Source organism: Artemia sp. Qi Xiang Cuo, chromosome 21 (genome assembly GCF_049724085.1).
Source record: "Artemia sp. Qi Xiang Cuo chromosome 21, ASM4972408v1, whole genome shotgun sequence".
Lineage (NCBI taxonomy): Eukaryota > Metazoa > Arthropoda > Branchiopoda > Anostraca > Artemiidae > Artemia > Artemia sp. Qi Xiang Cuo.
The window spans coordinates 28,644,638-28,664,109 of NC_142814.1; the positions used below are offsets into that span (position 1 = coordinate 28,644,638).

At 34.4% G+C, this 19,472-nt stretch overlaps 1 protein-coding gene across 1 annotated transcript in view; it reads left to right on the forward strand.

Annotated features, from left to right (window-relative positions):
• The window catches only part of LOC148939419 (uncharacterized), a 353,303-nt gene that overhangs the window by 32,696 nt on the left and 301,135 nt on the right, over nucleotides 1-19,472 (forward strand). Inside the window, exon 2 of the mRNA XM_089106560.1 lies at nucleotides 10,198-10,342. Coding sequence (XP_088962686.1) covers nucleotides 10,198-10,342 — 145 coding nt within the window. The remainder of the gene's footprint in view (nucleotides 1-10,197; nucleotides 10,343-19,472) is intronic.

Sequence of the window (19,472 nt, forward strand, 5' to 3'; positions counted from 1 at the left end):
ATAATTCCTTTTTTTTTTTTTTTTTAAACATTATTGGTTTAAATAAAAGCGTTACTCTTAAAATAAACAGAACTGAATGTCATTAAATAATTCCTTTTGTTTTTTTTTGTTAAACAAGACTGGCTTAAATAAAAGCGGACCTTTTAAAATCACAAGAACTGAAAGTCAGTAAATAATTCCTTTTTTTTTGTTAAACACGATTGACTGAAACAAAAGTGGAACTTTTAAAATCACAACAACTGAAGGTCAGTAAATACTTCCTTTGTTTTTTTGTTAAACATGATTGGTTGAAATAAAAGTTGAACTTTTAAAATCACAACAACTAAAGGCCAGTAAATAATTCCGTTTTTTTTTGTTAAACACGATTGGCTGAAACAAAAGCGGAACGTTTAAAATCACAACAACTGAAGGTCAGTAAATCATTCCTTTTTTTTTCTTTGTTAAAAACGATTGGCTGAAACAAAAGCAGAACTTTTAAAATCACAAAAATTGAAGGTCAGTAAATGATTCCTTTGTTTTTTTGTTAAACACGAATAGCTGAAATAAAAGCGCAACTTTTAAAATCACAACAACTGAAGGTCAGTAAATAATTCCTTTTGTTTTTTTGTTAAACACGATTGGCTGAAATAAAAGCGGAAATCTTAAAATCACAACAACTCAAGGTCATTAAATAATTCCTTTGTTTTTTTTATTAAACACGATTGGCTGAAACAAAAGCGGAACATTTAAAATCAAAACAACTGAAGGTCAGTAAATAATTCCTTTGTTGTTTTTTTTTTTAAACACGATTGGTTTAAATAAAAGCGGAACTTTTAAAATCACAACAACTGAAGGTCAGTAAATAATTCCGTTGTTTTTTTTTAAACACTATTGGTTGAAATAAAAGCGGAACGAACTTTTAAAATCACAACTGAAGGTCAGTAAATAATTCCTTTGTTTTTTTTTGTTAAACACGATTGGCTGAAACAAAAGCAGAACTCTTAAAAACACAACAGCTGAAAGTCAGTAAATAATTCCTTTGTTTTTTTTGTTAAACACGATTGGTTGAAATAAAAGCGGAACTCTTAAAATCACAACAACTGAAGGTCAGTAGATAATTCCTTTGTTTTTTTTAAACACGACTGCGGGCGGCCCCCCCCCCCGGGACCACATGGCCGAAAGCCAGCCACGGGTGGGACCCCCACCCCCCAGGTTAGGTTAGGTTACCTAACCTTTCTAGGGTTAGGTTAAGTTATGTTACCTAACATTTCTAGGTTAACTTATACTAGGTTAAGTGGGACCCGGGGGATTTTCCGGCGAGTTATGTTAGGTTAGGCTAGGCTAGATCAAGTTAGGTTAGGTTAAGTTAGGTTAGGTTAGGTTAGCCTACGTACGCGCGCGTACGTAGGCTAATATAACCTAACTTAACCTAACTTAATTTAGCCTAACCTAACCTAACTTGCCGGAAAATCTCCCGGGTCCCACTTAACCTAGCGTAAGTTAACCTAGAAATGTTATGTAACCTAACTTAACCTAACCTAACCCTAGAAATGCTAGGTAACCTAACCTAACCTGGGGGGTGGGGGTCTCACCCGTGGCCAGCTTTCGGCCCCGTGGCCCCGGGGGGGGGAGGTGGGGGGGCCCCGCCCGCAGTCGTGTTTAACAAAAACAAAGGAATTATTTACTGACCTTCAGTTGTTGTGATTTTAAGAGTTCCGCTTTTATTTCAACCAATCGTGTTTGACCAAACAAAAACAAATGAAATATTAAATTAACTTATGTTGTTGTTAATTTAAGATTTATGATTTTGTTTCAGCCAAAAATTTTTAACAAAAAAACAAAGGAATTAATTACTGACCTTGAGTTGTAATTTTAAGATTTCGTTCCGCTTTTATTTCAACCAATCGTGTTTAAAAAAAAACAACGAAATCATTTACTGACCTTCAGTTGTTGTGATTTTAAAAGTTCCGCTTTTGTTTAAGCAAATCGTGTTTAACAAAAAAAAACAACGGAATTATTGAATGACCTTCAGTTGTTGTGATTTTAAAATGTCAACTTTTATTTAAACCAAAAGTTTTTAACAAAAAAAAAACAAAGGTATAATTTAATGAAAATAAGTTGTTTCTATTTTAAGATTTATACATTTGTTTCAGTCCAAAGTGTTTAACAAAAAAAAAACAAAGGGATTATTTACTGACCTTGAGTTGTTGTGATTTTAAGATTTCCGCTTTTATTTCAGCCAATCGTGTTTAACATAAAAACAAAAGGAATTATTTACTGACCTTCAGTTGTTGTGATTTTAAAAGTTCCGCTTTTATTTCAGCTATTAGTGTTTAACAAAAAAAAACAAAGGAATCATTTACTGACTTTCAGTTGTTGGGATTTTAAAAGTTCTGCTTTTGTTTCAGCCAATCGTGTTTAACAAAAAAAACAAAAGGAATCATTTACTTACCTTCAGTTGTTGTGATATTAAAAGTTCCGCTTTTGTTTCAGCCAATCGTGTTTAACAAAAAAAACGGAATTATTTACTGACCTTCAGTTGTTGTGATTTTAAAAGTTCTGCTTTTATTTCAACCAATCGTGTTTAACAAAAAACAAAGGAATTATTTACTGACCTTCAGTTGTTGTGATTTTAAAAGTTCCGCTTTTGTTTCAGTCAATCGTGTTTAAAAAAAAAGGAATTATTTACTGACCTTCAGTTGTTATGATTTTAAGAGTTCCGCTTTTTTTTCAGTCAATCGTGTTTAACAAAAAAAAAGGAATTATTTACTGACCTTCAGTTGTTGTGATTTTAAAAGTTCCGCTTTTATTTCAACCAATCATGTTTAAAAAAAAGGAATTATTTACTGACCTTCAGTTGTTGTGATTTTAAGAGTTACGCTTTTATTTCAGACAATCGTGTTTAACAAAAAAAACAAACAAAGGAATTATTTCCTGACCTTCAGTTGTTGTGATTTTAAAAGTTCTGCTTTTCTTTCAGCCAATCGTGTTTAACAAAAAAAAACAAAGGAATTATTTACTGACCTTCAGTTGTGATTTTAAAAGTTCGTTCCGCTTTTATTTCAACCAATAGTGTTTAAAAAAAAAAAACGGAATTATTTACTGACCTTCAGTTGTTGTGATTTTAAAAGTTCCGCTTATATTTAAACCAATCGTGTTTAAAAAAAAAAAAAAAACTTAATTATCTAATTAACTTAAGTTTTTGTTATTTTAAAAGTTACTCTTTTTTTTAAGCCAAAAGTGTTTAACAGAAAAAAAACAAAGGAATTATTTACTGACCTTGAGTTGTTGTGATTTTAAGAGTTCCGCTTTTATTTCAGCCAATCGTGTTTAACAAAAAAAAAAAATGAATTATTTACTGACCATCAGTTGTTGTGATTTTAAAAGTTCCGCTTTTATTTCAGCTATTCGTGTTTAACAAAAAAAAACAACAAAGGATTCATTTACTGACCTTCAGTTGTTGTGATTTTAAAAGTTCCACTTTTTTTTCAGCCAATCGTGTTTAACAAAAAAAAACGAATTATTTACTGACCTTCAGTTGTTGTGATTTTAAAAGTTCCGCTTTTGTTTCAGTCAATCGTGTTTAACAAAAAAAAAGGAATTACTGACTGACCTTCAGTTTACCTTGTTTTGAAATGAATACTTTTACTTAATGAAATAATTTTTAACAAAAAAAAAACAAAAGAGGTAAATTGATGACCATCATATTATGGGATTCTAAAATGTCCGCTTTTTTTTAAAAAAGAAATTTATTAAAAAAAAAAACGAATTATTTACTGACCTTCAGTTGTGATTTTAAGAGTTCCGCTTTTGTTTAAGCCAATCGTGTTTAAAAAAAAAAAACAAAGGAATCATTTACTGACCTTCAGTTATTTTGATTTTAAAATTTCCGCTTTTTTTTCATTAAATCGTGTTTAACAAAAAAAAAAAAAACGGAATTATTTACTGACCTTCAGTTGTTGTGATTTTAAAATTTCCGCTTTTATTTCAGCCAATCGTGTTTAACAAAAAAACAAAGGAATAATTTACTGACCTTCAGTTGTTGTGATTTTAAGAGTTCCGCTTTTATTTCAGCCAATCGTGTTTAACAAAAAAAAAACGGAATTATTTACTGACCTTCAGTTGTTTTGATTTTAAAAGTTCTGCTTTTGTTTCAGACAATCGTGTTTAAGAAAAAAAAACAACGGAATTATTTACTGACCTTCAGCTGTTGTGATTTTAAAAGTTCCGCTTTTGTTTCAGCCAATCGTGTTTAACAAAAAAAAACAACGGAATTATTTACTGACCTTCAGTTGTTGTGATTTTAAAAGTTCCGCTTTTATTTCAACCAATCGTGTTTAACAAAAAAAAAAACAACGGAATTATTTACTGACCATCAGTTGTGGTGATTTTAAAAGTTCCGCTTTTATTTCAACACATCATGTTTAACAAAAAAAAACAAATGAATTATTTACTGACTTTCACTTGTTGTTATTTTAAGAGTTATGTTTTTGTTTCAGGCAATCGTTTTTAACAAAAAAAAACAAAGATATATTTAACTGACCTTGAGTTGTTTTGATTTTAATATTTACGCTTTTATTTCAGCCAATCGTGTTTAACAAAAAAACAAAAGGAATTATTTACTGACCTTCAGTTGTTGTGATTTTAAAAGTTCCGATTTTATTTCAGCTATTCGTGTTTAACAAAAAAAACAAAGGAATTATTTACTGACCTTCAGTTGTTGGGATTTTAAAATTTCTGCTTTTGTTTCAGCCAATCGTGTTTAACAAAAAAAACAAAAGGAATCATTAACTGACCTTCAGTTGTTGTGATTTTAAAAGTTCCACTTTTATTTCAGCCAATCGTGTTTAACAAAAAAAAAACAAAGGAATCATTTACTGACCTTCAGTTGTTGTAATTTTAAAAATTCTGATTTTATTTTAACCAAGCGTGTTTAACAAAAAAAACAAAGAAATCATTTACTGACCTTCATTTTTTGTGATTTTAAAAGTTCCGCTTTTTTTTAAACCAATTGTGTTTAACAAAAAAAAAACAAAGAAATCATCTACTGACCTTAAGTTGTTGTGATTTTGAAAGTTCAGCTTTCGTTTAAGACAATCGTGTTTAACAAAAAAAAACAACGGGATTATTTAATGACCTTCAGTTGTTTCGATTTTAAAAGGCCCACTTTTGTTTAAACAAATCGTGTTTAACAAAAAAAAAAACACAACGGAATTATTTACTGACCTTCAGTTGTTGTGATTTTAAAAGTTCCGCTTTTATTTCAACCAATCGTGTTTAACAAAAAAATCAACCAATCGGGTTTAACAAAAAAAAACAACGGAATCATTTACTGAAATTCAGTTGTTGTTATTTTAAAAGTTCCACTTTTGTTTCAGCCAATCGTTTTTAACAAAAAAAAAACAAAACGAAAGTATTTACTTACTATCAGTTGTTGTTTTTTTAAAAGTTACGCTTTTGTTTCCTAAAATCATCTTTTAAAATGCCTCAAACTGTTTCGCCCAAATAATTCCCTAAAATGCCTAAAACGGTTTCGCCCAAATAATCCCTAAAATGCCTATCACGGTTTCGCCCAAATAATCTCTAAACGTAATTTCAGCGTGTTCCTTTTGTTTTGACATCCCTGCGCTGTCACATTTGAAATTCCTAGGAAACCCTTTCCCGCGTTAATCTCTTCATCTCTAAGATCAAAACATTCACCCGGAGTCAATAATCCTGGATGAACACCAACAAATAAATCAACCTTGACATCATCTGTCAGACATTAATAAACTTCGCCCGGAAACAATTCTCCTGGATGAACACCAACAAATCAATCAACCTTGACATCATCTGTCAGACATTAATAAACTTCGCCCGGAGACAATTCTCCTGGATGAACACCAATTTCTCGGAAATGTGTCATGAAAGGGGAATTAATTTGTTGTTTCTAAGGGGAATTATTGATCTACGAAAGGGGAATTAATTTGTTGTTTCTAAGGGGAATTATTGATTCACGAAAGGGGAATTAATTTGTCGTTTCTAAGGGGAATTATTGATTCAAGAAAGGGGATATGGTGCCCCGTCACGAGCTCATGAGGTTAGGCTAGGTTACGCAATCAATTTCTCGGAAACGTGTTTTCCCTGGGGATTCCATGCCCATATATGGTGCCCCGTTGGACTGACAGCACAGGTGTTCTCCCTAGGGACTCTATGCCCATATTTGGTGCTACCTCTCTGTGTGTGTGTCTCATTGTGTGTGTCTCTGTGTATGTGTCTCTCTGTGTGTGTGTCTCTATGTGTGTGTCTCCTTATGTTTAACAAAAAAAACAAAAGGAATTATTTACTGACCTTCAGTTGTTGTGATTTTAAAAGTTCCGCTTTTGTTTTCTAAAATCATCTTCTAAAATGCCTCAAACTGTTTCGCCCAAATAATTCCCTAAAATGCCTAAAACGGTTTCGCCCAAATAATCCCTAAAATGCCTAAAACAGATTCGCCCAAATAATCTCTAAACGTAATTTCAGCGTGTTCCTTTTGTTTTGACATCCCTGCGCTGTCACATTTGAAATTCCTAGGAAACCATTTCCCGCGTTAATCTCTTCATCTCTAAGATCAAAACCCGGAGTCAATTCTCCTGGATGAACACCAACAAATCAATCAACCTTGACATCATCTGTCAGACATTAATAAACTTCGCCCCCGAAGACAATTCTCCTGGATGAACACCAACAAATCAATCAACCTTGACATCATCTTTCCGACGTTAATAAACTTCGCCCGGAAACAATTCTCCTGGACGAACACCAATTTCTCGGAAACGTGTCACGAAAGGGGAATTAATTTGTTGTTTCTAAGGGGAATTATTGATCTACGAAAGAGGAATTAATTTGTTGTTTCTAGAGGAATTATTGATTCACGAAAGGGGAATTAATTTATTGTTTCTAAGGGTAATTATTGATTCAAGAAAGGGGATATGGTGCCCCGTCACGAGCTCATGAGGTTAGGCTAGGTTACGCAATCAATTTCTCGGAAGCGTGTCACGAAAGGGGAATTAATTTGTTGTTTCTAAGGGGAATTATTGATCTATGAAAGGGGAATTAATTTGTTGTTTCTAAGGAGAATTATTGATTCACAAAAGGGGAATTAATTAGTTGTTTCTAAGGGGAATTATTGATTCAAGAAAGGGGATATGGTGCCCCGTCACGAGCTCATGAGGTTAGGCCAGATTACGCAATCAATTTCTCGGAAATTTGTTCTCCCTGGGGATTCCATGCCCATATATGGTGCCCCGTTGGACAGACAGCACAGGTATTCTCTCTAGGGAGTCTATGCCCATATATGGTGCTACCACGTGGTCATTTCACGAGTCGGATCCTCCTCTCTACTGTTTTAATACTTTGATGAATATTTGATTTTGAAATAAGGAATTTATAAAAACTTGAAACTTTTAGCAATAAAAAACAAGCAAAAGTTACTTAAAAGTTACTCCAAAAAATAAGTTTTTCAAAGAAAAGTAAAGGCCGTTTTAAATTTAAGCTCATCAGATACAAATACCTGTTAAAATTTAAACTCAAAACAACCAGATATTGCTATCAAAGAATAAATGAAACCCAAAACGAACAGAAATTAAATAAATATTCATAGCAAAAACATACAACAAGTAATAACATTAATGAATAAATAGATCTTAAAGCGAGTAATGCTTATATTGAATATGAAAATCAAGCTTAAAACGAAAAAAATATTTTGATATTGAATTATAAATGAAACTTAAACTGAAAAGATATTAAATAAACAATCAACGCAAACAAACACGCAATAGATATTAATGTAAATGAATAAATAAATCTTAAAACGAATGAAACTTAAATTGAATATGCAAATCAAGCTTGAATCGAAAAAAAATCACTACAAACAAGAGTTAGGGTATCGGCTCCTTCTCTCACTGTAAAAGTCTAAAATCTACTGCGTCATTGCCGCTTTACTGAAAACTATATGCGTCTTGAACAGTCTTGGAAAGTATAAACAACATCAAATTGAATGTTTGATGTATAATGATATTAATTGTTGAAAGATCAATCAGTTCAAGAATTTATTTCACTGTAATTTAATTTTTATTTTCAATGCTGTAAGAACTGGAAAAGAAAATATTTGTAGTATAATTCGTTTTCAGTTAAGCGCCAATAACGCAGTAAGCTTTTGGTTTTTATTTACAGTTAAGGAAGGGGGCAGTATCCTAACTCTTGTTTGTAGTGAAACTATATTCGTCTTGAACAACTTTAGAAAGAACTAATAAATTAAACTGAATATTTGATGTATAATGATATTAATTGCTGAAAGTTCATCAGTTCAAAAGTTTACTATAATTTTAATGTTTACTTTCACTATACTTACTATTACTTTCACAAAAGAAAATATTGAATTAAAATTGGTTTTCAGTAAAGCACCAATGACGCAGTAGGTTTTAGACTTTTACAGTGTGAGAAGGAGCCGATACCCAAACTCTTGTTTGTAGTGAATTTTGTTCGTTTCAAGCTTGATTTGCATATCCAATTTAAGTTTCACTCGTTTGAAGATTTATTTATTCATTTACATTAATATCTATTGTATATTTGTTTGCATTGATTGTTTATTTAATTTCTGTTCGTTTTAAGTTTCATTTATACTTCAGTAGCAAAATATTTTTTTTCGTTTTAAGCTTGATTTTAATATTCAATATAAGCATTGATCGCTTTAAGATCTATTTACTTATTTATATTATTACTTGTTGTTTGTTTTTTGCTATGATTGTTTATTTAATTTCTGTTCGTTTTGGGTTTCATTTATTCTTTAAGAGTAATTTTTGGTTGTTTTGAGTTTGAATTTTAACAGGTATATTTATCTGCTGAGCTTAAGTTTAAAATGGCCTTTACTTTTCTTTGAAAAACTTATTTTTCGGAAAGTTTTTTTTTTAATTAATTAAAAAGAAAGCGCAATATATATTGACAGATATCTTAATGACGAAACGAAACTGTCTACAATCTCTATTATTTTTTCCAAAAAATTTATTCGCTCGGAGCTGCATCTGCTATCCTTAGTTTGACGTGATTGTTCATTTTAGTTTCTGTTCGTTTTGGGTGTCATTTGTTTATTGATAGTAATTTCTGTTAGTTTCAAGTCTGGACTAAAATATGACTACGTTTCTGCTTGTCTTGGGTTTTACTACGTATGTTTACATTTTCTGAAAATATCTGCTTTGGAAAACGTTTTCAAATTAGCATGAAAATTAGCAAGCATAGAAAAGCAGCATTATATATTGCTTAGAAAAAAATATAGTGAAACATGCAGACATTTTGCTTTATTAATACTGTCCCCTCGTTATTCCCTCAAAATCCACAAACTGCGTAATTTTTCCTTACATTTGAGAAGGTTCTCACTTTATTCTGTAACGCTAGGTCTATGTCTGCATAGTCTTGGTTACCCCTAGAAAATATTCGAGGGAGGAGATAAACCTCCAACAATTTTACAATGAGGCGGTGGTGGTTTTAAATAAGTTATTTCTACCAGTTTAGTATCATATCTTTTTACAGTACTGCTAAGTTGTGCCCTGTGTCTGAAACGGTAGAGAGACTAGTGACTTATAGGAATACAGAGCAACCTATTGAAAAATCCTGAGATTATTGCGGAGTCAGAGCCCCTAGTTCTCCACGTCCGATTGCGTGTTTATTGGGCCCATTATCTCTAAATATGCCTACAGTTATAGTTCTGCTTGTCCCTGGTAAGCCACCCATACACGTAACTGAGCCGGGGATGAACATTCCATTTTTTCCTTCGATTTTTAATTTTTTTTTTTTGTCAAGAGAGTTGTACGCGAAAATAATTTGCGAAAAAAGAAGCTGCTAAACTCTGAATAGAACTAACTACTAAACAAGGAATCAAATTACGATAAGTTTGTAACTAATGGAAACCTCGTGTTCATGCTTTTATCGTCTTTTCTCAAATAATAAAATGGGTATTATCTTTGCCGTAATTTTACTGATATTTTGTTATTTTCATGGATTTTCTTTGTCTTTCTTGAGTTTCCCACCTCATGTTTCACGCATTCTTAAGCGCTATTATTATGCTCGTGCTAGGAATTATCCTTTAAGATTGATAACTAATTTCCGCTTACTGCTATAGTTTACCCATTGTTAGTTTTTTTAAGGTTAGTTTGTACCCACACTATCAATTTTCTACATTTTAATGAGCTATTTTTTTAGGACTTGTTGCACTTATTGGAGCTGAATTGGGGACAGAAGAAGAGCCAATTCAAGATGTTGACATATATGTTATGGCAGATGTTACACAAACAAACGAATTAGAGCGTTTGAACATAGCGACAGCAGTCGTTGAAATGCTTGAGAAGTAAGCCCAGGTTCTATCAGCTCAACCTCCATCTTCAATTTCCAGCTCAACTTCCTATGCATTTTTTTTCTTTGTGACCCGCCTCTTTATTGGGGATATTGGTTAATATTTTGCCCCTTTTTTGTATTTTTACCTTCCTTTTAACAGTTTTTGATGGCAGTTCTAAAAGTTTTTGGTGTGCTTACGAATTTTTTTTGTGTTTTTTTTTCTAACCCCCAATACTTTTCTTTTGGAAAACTCCCTTTAGTGTATGCATCATCCAAGATTTAAACTTTTAATTAAATAAAAATTCGAATTCAGGCCAGTTTATCGAGCTCAATAACGTCAAATTATTGAGTCTCAGTAACTTAAAAAAAATCTCGCGGATCTATTGGTTTTGCCGCAGCAATTCAAAAAATCTTATAGATAAAAACGATTTATTCCAAGATATTCCAGCCAACTGTTGTTCCTTTGCTTTTGGTTCAGAATGAAGAAATATTCAATTTGAATGTTTTGTATTTAGGACCAGAATTGCATGTAGAAGCTTAGTTTCAAAATTCTAATAGAATCATTTATTTTGACTATTTTGCTTTTATAAATTTTATTAAATCTTTCATTTCTGAAACTTATACCGAGTATGTGCATTTTGATGAATTTTACAGAATCCAGTTATTCCAGGTTATCCCCAGTTTTCCTCAATATATTCCCCAAGGCAAAATGTGTTCCAATTTGGAGCCCTGGAGTTAATAAAAGCTATATATCCAGAAGCAGCAAACGGTGAGATCTTTTCTCACAAATTAAACAAAAACCTACATAGTTTAACATGAAGTTCCAAATTTGGTGAACCCTTGTTCACATTTAGACAAAGCGAAAAACTCATATTTAGTATTTTTCTTTTTTAGAAAATTAATTTAAAAACTTTTTTCCTTGGAATAAATAAATCTTAAAACGAGTGAAACTTAAATTGAATATTCAAATCAAACTTGAAACGAAGAAAAATCACTACAAACAAGAGTTTGGTATCGCCTCCTTCTCTCACTGTAAAGTCTGAAACCTACTGCATCATTGGCGCTCTACTGACTACTATATGTGTCTTGAACAGTCTTGGAAAGTATAAACAAAATCAAATTAAATATTTGATATATAGTGATACTAATTGTTTAAAGATTCATCAGTTCAAGATTTTATTTCACTGTAATTTTATTTTCATTTTGAGTGCTGTAAGAACTGGAAAAGAAAATATTTGTAATATAATTAGTTTTCAGTGAACCGCCAACAACGCAGTAGGATTTAGGTTTTTACAATTAAGAAATTTTAATATTATATTTCAATATTTCAATATTGTAATATAATCCGTTTTCAGTAAAGCGCCAATGAAGCAGTAGGTTTTAGACTTTTACAATGAGAGAAGGAAACGATACTGAAGCTCTTGTTTGTAGTGATTTTTCTTTGTTTCAAGCTTGATTTGCATATTCAATTTAAGTTTCACTCGTTTTAAAATTTGTTTATTTATTTAAATTAGTATCTATTGCATTTTTGTTTGTATTGATTGTTTATTTAATTTCTGTTTGTTTTGGGTTTCATTTATACTTCAATAGCAATCATTTTTTTTTGTTTTAAGCTTGATTTGCATATTCAATTCAAGTATTTCTCGCTTTAAGTTTTATTTATTCATTTATATTATTACTTGTTGTATGTTTTTTTTCTATGATGGTTTATTTAATTTGTGTTCATTTTGGGTTTCCAAAGTAAACGAAGTATCAAAGTAACAATAAGCAACTTGTATAACTTATAGCCCTTGCACCGTAAATCGAAGTTGCCACGTTAATCACTAAATCCAAGTATCATAGGCAGCGCGATAGCGCTGCCTAAGTAAATGTGGGCACAATGTTGTTTTTTTTTCCTCCATACCCGGGCACTTCGTATCGAAGAAATTGTCGTAAAAACTTCGAAAAAGGCTCATTCGATTGGAAATTGGAGTGGCTAGTGCCCTTTTTAATAGTCAAAAGTGATTTGTGGGCAACTTGCGCCCCCCCCCCCCACGCCCATCATTCCCCCAAACACAGCCAATCAAAATTTTGAGATAGTGATTTTGTTCAGCTTAGTTGATTTCCAAATAGAAAATATGTTTTTGAGGAGGACACTCCCCCACAACCCTCCACGCCCACCATTGGAAAATGGAGTGGCTTGTGCCCTTTTTAACAGCCGAAAGTGATTGTAAGGCAACTAACACCCCTTCCACGCCCACAATTTCCCGAAACACGTCCAATCAAAATTTTAAGATAGCCATTTTGTTCAGCGTAGTTGATTTTCACATAGAAATTAGGTTTTTGAGGAGGACACTACCCCCCAGCCTTCAGGGCAAGGGTTGTAAGTTATGTCCTGGGGGCATATAAGGTTTTTATAGAAGAAATTGTCATAGAAACTTCAAAAAAGGCTCATTCGATTGGAAATTCAAAGGGCTAGTGTCCTTTTAAATAGTAGAAAGGGATGGGAGGGCAACGAGCCCCCCAAACCCAGTATTTCCCCAACACATCCAATAAAAATTTGTAGACAGCCATTTTGTTCTGCATAGTTGATTTCCAGATAGAAAATACATTTTTGAGGAGGACACTCCCCGACAACCCTCAGGGCAAGGGTTTTAAGTTATGCCTTGAGGGCATATAAGAACGATGTTGGCACAATGTATTGTTTATTATTTTTTCCTTTAGAGCAGGGCACTTCGTATCGAAGAAGTTGTCGTAAAAACTTCGAAAAGGGCTCATTCAATTAGAAATTGGAGTGGCTTGTGCCCTTTTTAATAGTCGAAAGTGATTTGAAGGCAACTAACATCCCATCCACGCCCACCATTTTCCGAAATACATCCAATCAAAATTTTGGGATAGCCATTTTGTTCAGCGTAGTTGATTTCTAGATAGAAATTATGTTTTGAGGAGGACACTCCCCCACACTCTTCAGGGCAAGAGTTGTAAGTTCTGCCCTGGGGGCACATAACGTTTTTATAGAACGCGTTGTCGTATAAACTTCAAAAATCCTCATTCGATTAGAAATTGAAATGGCTAGTGCCCTTTTTAATAGTCGAAAGTAATTGGAAGGCAACTAATACCCCTTCCAAGCCCACTTTTTTCCCAAACACATCCAATGCAAATTTTGAGATAGCCATTTTGTTCCACGCACTTGAAAGTTCAGGAAATTATACCTTTGAGCAGGACACTCCCCCCACAGTCTTCAGGGCAAGGGTTATAAGCTATGCCCTGGGGACAAATAAGTTTCTATTGAAATCTTTGTCATAGAAACTTGAAAAAGGGCTCTTTACCGAAAAAAATATAAATGTTTTTACTTTTATAACTTTAATAAATCAATTAATTTCAACATTTAGATTACTAGATATCAGTATATGTATATTGAACTGACAATGTACATTCATTTGCATTTTTTTCAGCATACTGCAAATTTTGTTCTGGCGTTGGGGTGGCATAAGGGTTTTGCGCCCAACTTATGTTATTTTCTGCTCGTTTTGAGTTTGACTCGGTTATTTATTGTAATTTCTGTTCGTTTTGGGTTTCATTTATTTATTGATGCTAACTTGTGGTAGTTTCACGCTTGGTAAATTATTTTATTTTAGTTTTGCTCATTTTTTGTTTAATGGAGTTCTTCACTTTTATTTGTAGAATCCATATTATTGAACAAGTTTTTTAATCGATATTTGTTTGTTATATTCTCACATAGTATTATCTGCGAAGAACAAAATAATGCTTCAAATCTTTTCTTCTTTTTTTTAAGACTTTATAGTTGGGATGCCGGATTGCATACCGAAGCTTATTTCTCAGTATCTTTTAGCAGAATACATCCGTTTGATAATGAAGACAAAAATAGCATTGTTGAATTTAATTTCACACCTCCTCTAGTTGACCTGAAATGGAAAACTCAATACCATTCGGAAAAAAATCTGTTTTCTTTCTTTGATATCTTGAATACACTTACAATATTTTGATTTGGTTAAATTTTAAGAGCAGAAGTAGCCCCGAAAGTCTGAACATAATACCCTCAGTCGTTCTTGGGATACTGCTGAGATGCTTTATTGGGTAACACAGTGCATTTTGATTTAATCATAAGGCAACATTTAGTTTTTAAACATAATTGGCAAATGGGAGGGTGGGTGTGGGAGGGGGATTAGTTGCCCTCCAATCACTTTTGTCTTAAAAGGGGCATCAGCCCTTTCTATTTTCAATTAAATGAGCCCTTTTCGAAGTTCCCATGACAACTCCCACGATACGAAGTGCCCTGGTCTAAACAACAACAACAACAAAAATAATACATTGTACCCAGATCGATCTTTACTATAAAAATGTCAAGTCTTCCAATCACTTTCGACTATTAAAAAGGGCACTAGGCCTTTTGATTTCCAATCGAATGAGTCCTTTTTTGAAACGAAAACGCTTTCTATAAGCACCTTATATGCCCCCAGGGTATAAATTACAACATATGAAGTTAAGAGAGGAAAGGAAATAATAAATGAAAAATAAAACCAAAAAAGGTCGAGAAAACGAGGATTTTGTCAGCCAGTGGCAAAAACATGAAGACGAAAAACAAGCAAATATTTCGACAAGGACCTCCGCCAAGTTGTCCTCAGTGCTAAACAAAAAAGAAAAGAAAAAAACAACAAAAAACTAACCTTTTGGAGTTTGTTTTAAAAGATAAGAACAGACACCCAGCCCTAAGGTTGTAATAAATTACAATCCTTACCCTAAGGGCTGTTAGGGTGGTTGTCATCCTCTTAAGACCTATATCCGGAACTTTCAACTACGTTAAACAAATTGGCTATCTCAAAATTTTGATTGGATGTGTTTGGGGATATGGTGGGCGTGAAAGGGGCGATAGTCGCTTTCCAATCACTTTCAACTATTAAAAATGGCACTAGCCCTTTCAATTTCTAATCAAATGAGCCCTTTTGAAGTTTCTACGACAACACTTTCAATAAAAATTTTATATGCCCCCAAGGAGTAACTTACAACCCTTGCCCTGAGGGCTGCGGGGGGTGTCATTCTCAAAGACCTAATTTCCAAAACTTTCAACTACGTTAAATAAAATGGCCGTCTCAAAATTTTGATTGGATGTGTTTGGAGGAATGTTGGGCGTAAGAGGGGGGTTAGTTACCCTCCAATCACTTTCGACTATTAAAAAGGGCACTAGCCATTTCAATTTCCAATTGAATGAGCCCTTTTGAAGTTTCTTCGACAACGCTTTCGATAAGAACCTTATATGCCCTAAGGGCATAACTTACAACCCTTGCCCTGAGGGCTGGAGGGGGGGAGGGGTTGTCATCCTTAAAGACCTAATTTCCAAAATTCAACTACGTTGAACTAAATGGTTATCTAAAAATTTTGATTGGATGTGTTTGAAGATTGATTGGTTGGAGAATTTTTGATTGGATGTGAAAAGGTGGGCGTGAGGGGGGGTTGGTCAATTACTCTCCACTCACTTTCGACTATTAAAAAGGGCAATTTCAATTTCCAAACAAATGATCCCTTTTTGAAATTTTTACAACAACTTTCTATATAAGCCTTATATGCCCCCAGGGCATAATTTACAGCCTTTGCACTGAGGGCTCTGAGGGGGTTATCACCCTAAAAGACCTAATTTCCAGAACTTTTGTCTACATTGAACAAAATGGATATCTCAAAATTTTGATTGGATGTGTTTGGGAAAATGGTGGGCGTGAGAGAAGGATTTGTTGCCCTTCAATCACTTTCGACTATTAAAAAGGGCACTAGACCTTTGAATCTCCAATCCAATGAGCTCATTTTCAAGTTTCCTTTTCAAGTATGCCCCCAGGGCATAACTTACAGCCCCTACCCCGAGGGCTGTAGGGGAGTGTCCTTCTCCAAAACATAATTTCTATCTGGAAATCAACAACGCTGAACAAAATGGCTATCTACAAATTTTGGTTGGATGTGTTTGGGAAAAAGGAGGGTGAGAGAGGGGGGTTAGTTGCCCTCAAATCACTTTCGACTATTAAAAAGAGCACTAGACCTTTGAATTTCCAATCGAATGAGCTCTTTTTCAAGTTTCTACAACAAAGATTTCAAAAAAAGATTATATGCCCCCAGGGCATAACTTACAGCCCTTGCACTGAGGGCTCTGAGGGGCTTATCATCCTAAAAGACCTAATTTCCAGAACTTTCGTCTACGTTGAACAAAATGGGTATCTCCAAATTTTTGATTGGATGTATCACTTTTGACTATTAAAGGGGCACCAGCCGTTTAAATTTTCAATTGAATGAGCCCTTTTTGATGTTTTTACTATATCGCTTTCTATAAGAACCTTACATGCTCCCGGGGCATAACTTACAACCCGCGCCCTGAGGGTTGGGGGGGGGGGCTGTCATCCTTAAAAACCAAATTTCCAAAACTTTCAACTACGTTGAACAAAATGGCTATCTAAAAATTTTGATTGGATGTGTTTAGAAAAAAATGGGCGTGAGAGGGGGGATAGTTGCCCTCAAATCACTTTCGACTATTAAAAAGGGCATTAGCCCTTTGAATTTCCAATCGAATGAGCCCTTTTTCCAGTTTCTACGACAAAGATTTCAACAAAAGCCTTGTATGCCACCAGAGTATAACGTATAACCCTTGCCCTGAAGACTGTGGGGGAAGTGTCCTGCTCAAAGGTATAATTTCCCGAACTTTAAATTGCGTGGAGCAAAATGGCTACCTAAAAATTTTGAATGGATGTGTTTGGGGAAGAGATGGGCATGGAAGGGGTGTTAGTTTCCTTTTTGTCATTGTTGAATATGACAAAGGACACTAGCACTTTCAACATCCATTTAAATGTGCCTTTTTAGAAGTTTTTATGATGACACGTTTTATAAAAACCTTATATGTCCCCATGGCGTAGTTCACAACCCATGCCCTGAGGGCTGTGGGGGAGTGGCCTCCTCAAAAACATAATTTCTATCTGGAAATAAACAACCCTGAACAAAATGGCTAGCTAAAAATTTTGATTGGATGTGTTTGGGAAAAATGAGGGCGAGAGAGGGGGGCTAGTTGCCCTCAAATCACTTTCGACTATTAAAAAGGGCACTAGACCTTTGAATTTCCAATCGAATGGGCTCCCTTTCTAGTTTCTACAACAAAAATTTCAATAAAAGATTATATGCCCCCAGGGCATTACTTATAACCCTTGCCCTGAAGCCTGTGGGGGGGGGAGTATCCTGCTCAAAGGTATAATTTCCTGAACTTGAAACTGCGTGGAACAAATGGCTATCTCAAAATTTTGATTGGATATGTTTGGGGAAATGGTGGGCGTGGAAGGGGTAATAGTTGCCTTCCAGTTACTTTCGACTATTAAAAAGGGCACTAGCCATTTCAATTTCTTATCGAATGAGCCCTTTTGAAGTTTCTACGGCAACGCGTTCTATGGAAACCTTATATGCCCCCAGGGTATAACTTACAACCCTTGCCCTGAGGGCTATGAGGGCTTTGTCATCCTCAAAGACCTAATTTGCAAAACTTAAAACTACGTTGAATAAAATCTCAAAGTTTTGATTGGATGTGTTTGGGGGAATGATGGGCGGGGGGGGGGGCTAGTTGCCATCCAATGACTTTCAACTATTAAAAAAGGCACTAGCCATTTGAATTTCCGTTCGAATGAACCTTTTTTGAAGTTTGTACGACAACGCCTTCTATAAAAACCTTATATGCCCCCAGTGCATAGCTTACAACCCTTGCCCTGGAGGCTCTGGGGTAGTGTCCTCCTCAAAAATATAATATCTTTCTGGAAATCAACTACTCTGAACAAAATGGCCATCTCAAAATTTTGATTGGATGTCTTTTGGGAAATGGTGGGCGTGGAAGGGGTGTTAGTTGCCTTACAATCACTTTCGACTATTAAAAAGGGCACAAGCCATTCAATTTCCAATTAAATGAGCCCTTTTCGAAGTTTCTATGACAACTTCTTCGATACGAAGTGCCCTGCTCTAAAAGAAAAAAATAATAAATGATACATTGCGCCAACATCGTTCTTAAATACCCTCAAGGCATAACTGAAAACCCCCGCCCCGAGGGTTATGGGGGAGTGTCTTCCTTAAAAACATATTTTCTATCTGGAAATCAACTACTCTGAACAAAATGGCTATCTCAAAGTTTTGATTGGATGTGTTTGGGGGAATGATGGGCGTGCGGGGGGGGGGGGGGGCTAGGTGCCCTCTAATCACTTTAGACTATTAAAAAGGGCACTAGCCCTTTGAATTTCCAATCGAATGGGCCTTTTTTGAAGTTTCTACGACAAAACCTTCTATAAAAACCTTATATGCCCCCAGGGCATAACTTAAAACCCTTGCCCTGAGGGTTGTGGGGGAGTGTCCTCCTCAAAAATATATTTTCTATCTTGAAATCAACTACGCTGAACAAAATGACTATCTCAAAATTTTAATTGGATGTGTTTTGGGGAATGATGGGCGTGGAGGAGGGCTAGTTGCCCTCCAATCACTTTCGACTATTAAAAAGGGCACTAGCCCTTTGAATTTCTAATCGAATGAGCCTTTTTTGAAGTTTCTACGAAAAAACCTTTTATAAAAACCTTATGTGTCCCCAGGGCATAACTTAAAACCCTTGCCCCGAGGGTTTTGGGGGAATGTCCTCCTCAAAAACATATTTTCTATCTGGAAATCGTTTACGCTGAACAAAATGGCTATTTTAGAATTTTGATTGGATGTGTTTGGGGGAATGATGGGCATGGGGGGGGGGGGCTTGTTACCCTCCAATCACTTTCGACAATTAAAAAGGGCACTAGCCACTCGAATAGTAGGGAGGACCCTAGTACTCGTGACGGGACTCCATATAAGGGCATAGGCTCCCTAGGGGAAATGAATTTTTCTCACTTGAAAAAACATGGTTTTTCTCACTTTTATGGATGATTCTTGGACGGTTATGAGTGTTTGTCAATTTGTTTGTTGTTTTTCATGGATATCAATAGCAATTTATGTCTGTTTTTATGGTCTTTGTCACTGAGAATGAAAAAACAGGATTTTTCTCACTTTGATGTATTTTCATGGTTTCATTTTTAAATACGGCTTCACTGATCTTTAAATCAGAGAGATAAATTGATATTCTAACGAAACCATAATAGTGTAGCTAGGAACATTTATGA